At 41.3% G+C, this 7,277-nt stretch overlaps 1 protein-coding gene across 1 annotated transcript in view; it reads right to left on the reverse strand.

Annotated features, from left to right (window-relative positions):
• Window positions 1-2,964: 2,964 nt before the first annotated feature.
• The window catches only part of UGGT1 (UDP-glucose glycoprotein glucosyltransferase 1), a 78,593-nt gene continuing 74,280 nt past the window's right edge, over window positions 2,965-7,277 (reverse strand). Inside the window, exons 39-41 of the mRNA XM_018563120.1 lie at window positions 6,870-6,986; window positions 6,488-6,656; window positions 2,965-3,241 (exon numbers count right to left, since the gene is read on the reverse strand). Coding sequence (XP_018418622.1) covers window positions 3,216-3,241; window positions 6,488-6,656; window positions 6,870-6,986 — 312 coding nt within the window. The 3' untranslated portion in view covers window positions 2,965-3,215. The remainder of the gene's footprint in view (window positions 3,242-6,487; window positions 6,657-6,869; window positions 6,987-7,277) is intronic.

A 7,277-nucleotide genomic window follows, 5' to 3' on the forward strand; every position in this document is an offset into this window, starting at 1 on the left:
AGTAATTCCCAACACTACAAAGGAAAACCCAGAGCCATGAAAGCAGTTTCCTAGACCTCCTCAGAGTGCCATTATAACCAGGGATATAGCCATGTGACAACAGCTCAGTGACTTCCATTACAAGATGCCCCATTTAAAAGAATAACTCAATCTCCAGAGAAGCATTAATGAATTAGCAATGTAAAAGACAAGCACTGGCAAGGGACAGCTCCCAGCGTCCAGCAGCCAACGCTCCACGCTGATGAAGAAAAACAGATCTGCTACTACGGATGGGGCGACTGGCACTGCCGCGGCCTCTAAACTGGGACAGATCTGGGAAATATCAAAGCAGAAGGGTTGCTCAGAGCAAGCTGTCACACAGAAGAGGTGATCGCTTATACATGCTGGGATGTCAGTTTGCTATTGAGACCACAAAGGATATTGCTCTCTATACATTTATTTCCACCATAATCGTATCTTTCTCAACCATTTTCCTACAAGGCTGTAATAGCGCCATTCTTTTGCAGCTGTTCTTCGTGTTACATAATACAATCTCACCATACAATCAACTCTAGATTTACCAAAACTATGGAATATGAGAATCCTCCTAATCTATCCAAGCAATCTTGTGCAGACCGTGACGTATGTGCGAGTTTACGGCTGTGGTACATCATCATTTGGATCAATGAAAACTGCAGCAGTTGAATGGAGAATGGGATTCAATGTGGATAAAACTTACTGGTGACCACACAAAGTAGATTGTCACCAATACCTGGAGTTGCACTTTAAATAACTAATTGATACCCCAAAGGATATTGCTCCCAATAGAAATATTGGTGTCCTATTAAGCTGTGGAACCAAAAAGGAGACCCCACTTGGGCTCTAAAAAACAGTTTTTGCACCTGAGAGAAAGAAAAGAAGAAAGTGAAACTTCAGAAACTATCTTTATTTACATTGGTCCAGTTTGGCTCAATGTAAGTATCTGATCTCTGAAGGGCCACTGGGGATGCCAAAAATCACTGTGTTAAGGTTCCCATACACCTAACGACCATCGCAAGACTTTTGTCTTGCGATGGTCGTAAGCTTATTAAAAGCTTGTACGATCTGTCCATCTTGGACAGGCAGATCCTACTTGCGATCATCGAAAGCCCGCCCCGCTGAGGGCTGGGGAAAAGGATTGGTACAAGGCGGGGGAGAAGGATTGGTACAAGGCGGGGGAGAAGGATTGGTACAAGGCGGGGGAGAAGGATTGGTACAAGGCGGGGGAGAAGCACAAAACAGTATCTTATATTGTCACAGAGGTACTTATGTAATATATGTGATCCTTCTTTACGTTAGCTGGATGTTTGAGACTTGAATACTACCCTGTATCTGCAATAAAATGTTGTATATCTGATGACTAGGAGGACAGAATGATATAATTATGGCCATTCAACAATACACAGTAGAGGAAGCCATTTTGTCTGCTGACTCAATATTCTTGACAATGCAAGACACAACATCGCTGTGGTGTCATTGGTTCCACCAATGTTAGCTGCATTTTACAACACGGCTTGTCTGGTTCATATATTACATGAGTGGAAAAATGTTTTCTTTTTCATCATCTTTTACCTGTATTCCCTGTATGTGAATCTGAAAAGAGGATGAGGGTGAGATAGCAGTACTAAAGCGGTGTGGAAGGTAATCTCTGAGTCTGGGGTCTACTGTGATGCTCAGCAGAAAGTCAGGAAAAAATTGGACCGAGATTCCAACTCGCATGGCAATGGGAAAGCTATTTCAAACTTTTCTGGATCTGAGAGTTAGAATCCAGTGTGTTGCTGAGCTATGGGCAGATGTAGCAGCTAGAAAATTATTTGAATAGCAATTAGGGAAAGTCTTCTTTCTTTAGTAAAACAAGTACAGAAATATAAAAAATGAAAAAAGTGGACTACAAGGTCCATTGTTTCCATGTTTTACACATACTAAGCCAAAACTGGGAGACCAGAGTTTGGAGAAGGCATGGCATGGTCCAATGGGAGCTATTTTTTTCTTTAAGAGGCCAGCCTCCTAATACACAGAGTTTGTACCCCCCAAAGATTGAGCAGAGAAGCCACTCTCACTAGGAAGGGGGAATATTATGTCAACATAAAGAAGTAACCTGAACAGCAAATGTGAAAAGGCAGTCAAAAGATAAGAGAGTAAAAGAAATTGGTAACAATGGGAGGGGAAGTATGATGTAGATTTAGGGGAGTGGCCTGAACAGCTAACATTAAAAAATCAGGGCAGAATCATAAGACAAGACATTCACAATCCCCGGTTTTGTGCTTATATTACATAATTAACAAAATGATTGGAAGCAGCAGAGATAAGGCTGGGCTTGGTTCGAACCCAGTTCGCCTGAGTTTGCCCAAGCCCGTTCAAAACGTTGACCGCCACCCGCTCCTTGCAATCCAATCAGTGTTGGCAGTGGTAGTGGGGGCATTCCACACCGCTTTGTGACGTATAGCTGCAGCACAGGAACTGTGTGTCCCCGCAACTGTCTGGGTTGGGAGGAGATGGTGGAAGGCAGAGTTCTGAGTAGAGTTGGGCGAACTCAAGCAAATTGGGTTTGCATCAAGCCCGGCCTCATCACTAGTAAGCAGTATGCACCCGGCAATTCAGAATAAAAATGTAGAGGCTAGTTAAGGCTCCTTTAAGAACATCATTATGTCAACAATATACATCTGGAGTACAGAGGCATTTAGCACAATGACCAAATACACAAAATAGTTTCATTCTGTGTACCTTTTAATATTAACACAGTATCAATGGTCTCAGTGGTTTAATCAGTCACGATAGAAACCATACATTCCCAGGAATGTATGTTCTTTGTTTATTTTCTTCGCATTACCCCAAAGATATGGCTGAATATTAACAAGAATCTGTCATCAATCTAAATACATTTGTAGACTGAGATGCCACTATATGACTTCTCAGGCTGCAGGCTGGTTCCTTTACAGTTCCTTCACTGGTCGTGAACAAGACCACAGACTGGAAGTCGAACAATGGCAGTCTTGATGGCGTATTCCCTTTAACAACCTCTAGAAAAGCAAAAATTCAGTCACACCCAAAATATAAATAACCCCCAACGGCTCAGCTTATCAAACCATTCAGCAGTTCTGCAGACATTCTGTAAAATCAACAGAAGTAAAAATGTACAATAATCTCAAGATTTGCGATTTAAAAAAAAAAAAAAAGTTCTTGTAAACATCCGGAGATCATAATTCCACGTGTGGCTTGTGATCTGCAAGAATAAAATATAGAGGAAAGATGTAATTGACATATGAAGAGTACAGTCACCAGACATTGTCATCTGGAACACAGCTTAACAAATATACAAAGACTTGTGAATATGTCTCAGGCTTAGCTGTGCCGAAACTCTGGGCCATATGCTAAATTATCTTTGTGTGGCAGGTTTATCATTAGATGGCACTCAAGCAGATTTACACCTGACAGGTACAATTACGTGGAAGTGCCATTAGCAAGCTGTCAGAACTCCATCCTTGTTAATCAAGCTCAATGCCTATAATGAGCTGCTTCTTCTGAAGCAAACTTTACCTGTCTGGCTGTTTATCCTTGACAAGTGTATTCCGATGTCTGAAAATATGTACCAGTGATGTTGTATTCACTTTATATTTTAATCTCTTATTTCTTGGAGCCTGGGCAGTGTGCAGCAAACACTGATGTGAATGTACACTATAAGCTTCTTGGACTGAGCAAGGTTACTCGAGATCCTTTCATGCCAGGGATGGAATTACTTTTCTTCATTGACAGTCATAGATTTTAAGTCCTTTGCTGAACTAAGGATTTCTACATCTTCTCAATGTGGAAGTCAGTGGAAAACTCTCCATATCAGCCGCACAACCAGTGTAGTTCACAGGTGTCAGGATTTAGAAAAATGAGGCTGATACTATATGAAGCACATATGACAGCACTTACAAAACAGATGTGTGATCCAGGCCTGCAGCCTTTCATCGCTACACTGCAGAGCTCTGCTCTTTATACAGTAATCCGAATTGGACAATCTTGATGCCGCCTTGGAGGCTGTACCCAGACCCCGCAGGACTATAGATTGTGGGGTCTGCCTGTAATGGGACTCTCAGGCACTGGGCTCTATTCTGTTTTGCTCACTGTTAAGCTGCACCATTGTTTTTTTTCTTCTTCTGTTGGTTTCCACAGAAAGTGTTAAGGTGCTGGAGAAATAAGTGATCCATCAATACCTGGAGAGTAATTTACACGCAAGCACTACACTATCCATTCGCGCTTTCAGCATGAAGTAGTTCTTCCTGCCATTGCTCTATTTGCAAGGAACACGCAGTTATTGAATCGCTTTTCAAATTACATCCCGTCTCTCTTATAAATATATAAGTGATGCACCGATACCATTTTTTCCAGACCAAGTACTGATACTTGTCCAAGTACTGATACATTGTTGTTTATTGTCATGTGACAGTCTTTCTAAACGATGCAGACTAATGATTTCAGGACAGTGGTGGAGCACCTGGGTCCAGTTGCAGCTGCAACCTCTGCAACCCTGGGAGTTCTCGTGAAAATGCCAAGTATCCGCACTGGTATCTGAACATCCCTAGGTTTAGGTGAAGCCCAGAGGGTTATGCCAGTCTATGGCCTCTTGAATGTCTTGGACACTCCCAACAGTCATATCTCCCAGCCAATAATCCTGACCCTGTTCCTTTCCACCCAACAGTTGTTGGTGTTCCTGCCCACCTTGGTGTTCCGGCTCCTAATGTCAGATTATTCATAATATAAAATAAATAAAAATTCCAATGTGCAGAGTTGGAAAGCCACAGTAGATGTAACAAAGAATTTCAGAGACATAGAATCACTGACAAAAGTGGTTACATGTAAGACTGGGACCAGCATGTGTGTATAAATAAATGTTTATTGATACAAAATAGTAGAAAAACACCATCAAAAAGCTTCTTTTCATTAAGATAACAACATTGTCTGTAGCTATCTTTCACGCCCTCATTCAAACAGAAGGGCCCCACACAAACAATGAGCAACTATTTTGAAAAATGGGACTTCAAATGGGATGGATGCAATTGGATAACGTAGTCTACATGACGGAGATAAGAAAAAAAACGTCCTTTTGAAAAAAGAGATCTCTTCTTACCATAGAGGTAGATATAGAGTCTCATATATTTCGACAGAAAATGTCACACGACCCTTGATAGTTAATCACGGTTATCCATAATATGGGAATAAACTTGCCAAATACTCTGGTCTGGTCACTTTTTTTATTCCGATGGATTAAGGTAATTGCGAGGTTAACGGAGAGGCAGGGTCCATATGTGGGGCCCATCTGCTTGAATGAGGGAGTGAAAGATAGCTACAGACAATGTTGTTATTTTAATGAAAAGAAGCTTTTTGATGGTGTTTTTCTATTATTTTGTATCGATAAACATTTATTTATACACACATGCTGGTCCCGGTCTTACATGTAACCACTTTTGTCAGTGATTCTATGTCTCTGAAATTCTTTGTTACAATTATTGCTCTGGTATATCTCACTAATCGGGTCCCCGAGAGTTATAAGAACCCATAAGGTGCTATAACTATTTACAACGGTAGAACAAGAAGCAGAAAACTAGCAATTTCAGAAGCAGGCCAAGACTGGTAATTATGAATTTTTCTCCCTTGCTATAAACTTGGTACAATTTATACTACAGGAAGAGAAATGGATCTTCATGTTGTCTGTGACAACATGCAACTCTCTTTTAAGGTCAGTGTTACAATTATTTAAAGCAAAACTCCAGGCAGAATTTTTCTTAACCCTTAAGGTGCCCATACACCTTACGATTATCGTACGATAATCGTATGCGATCGACTTTTCGTACGACAATCGTAACGTGTGAATAGAGTGCCCGACCGATAGTACTGTACAATCGTACGACTTTTGGCGGTCAAGCATGTTTGAAAACTTTGCTAGATCGTACGATTTTCGTAAGGTTGCTGGCGTTTCCGTCCGTCAAAAGTCGTACGATCTACACTGCGCTTGCGCTAACGAAAATACGGCAAATCATTTACCGCATATCGTCCAGGTGCTTTTAGTTAATTACGGCTAAATTAATCTTGCGATCATCGGGGCAGGATGGGGCCGTCGTACGAAAATCGTACGACGGTTCGATCATCGGACGAAAAGTTTCGTCCGATAATCGTAAGGTGTATGGGCACCTTTACAGTGGGGTTAAGTGCTCGTTTCTTTCTAGGTGCTGAAAAAAGTTATACGCTCCCAAACTGTGGAGACGGCCAGCTGCTACTCTGGTCCCTGAAGCCTCTCTCCTCTTCCTTCACTGCAGCGATGGTATGTCCCTTGGCATCCTCACATCCTATACAATGTGTAGAACATGATGACTTAAGGATCCTTAGACCACCACAGCAGAGGGGGAGTGAGGCTCCAGGGACTGGTCTAAGAGCAAGCTGGCTCCGAGGATCAGATGCGTATCTGTCAGAAGAAAAGACAACTTACCCTGTGTATCTGGTTTTCTAACATTATCAGAGTGATCGAATGTTGTTCCTAAAGTCTCTTCGAGAAAACGATTGTACAGTCTCTTGATTTCCTGATCATAATCTTGCCACTCTGGAACAATACGCACAGCTGCTTCCAGCTTGGGCTCTTTGGTCTTTGGGTTGTTGCACTGTAAAAAGAGAATGAAATCTATTACTTTATGGGGAAATGGATGCAGCTGACTGTTAAATACTACGGACTGTGAAAGAATATTTATATTATTTTATATGTTAAAAGTTGTACAGCAAAGCAAGATGATTCCTCAGGAGTGTAAGAATAGCATCTTGTATTCATAGGGTAAAAATGCTCCATTTCTCCTGATCTACACCTAGTAACCTCTTACCAAGTCTATAGTCTTGGCTTTCTTCTTGGAAGTCTCATCACACCACGTCTCACACCAAAGCCACTCCTGAGGAAGTGACTTAATAGGCACTTGGTGGATCATATTATTGGGCAAATCCTAAAGAAAGAAGACAAAATTACAAACAATGATGATGACCATTAGAAGAAGAATGTCTGATACAATCAGGATATTGTCTTATAATGAGGAGCAGTTCAAAATCACCAACTACAATCAAGGGTCACTTTTGGGATTACATTAAAGGTGAACTCCAGGACACTATAAAAAACGCAAGTTAATGCAGCAGCTCTGTAATCATTAATATATCACTAAATCTAATTTCAAGGCATGTAAGTAAATTGATTTGACCTGGAATCAGCCTTGTGCAATCCCCTGTACATCAGAGCTTAG

This window comes from Nanorana parkeri, unplaced genomic scaffold, assembly GCF_000935625.1.
Source record: "Nanorana parkeri isolate BGI_ZX_2015 unplaced genomic scaffold, ASM93562v1 scaffold634, whole genome shotgun sequence".
Classification (NCBI taxonomy): domain Eukaryota; kingdom Metazoa; phylum Chordata; class Amphibia; order Anura; family Dicroglossidae; genus Nanorana; species Nanorana parkeri.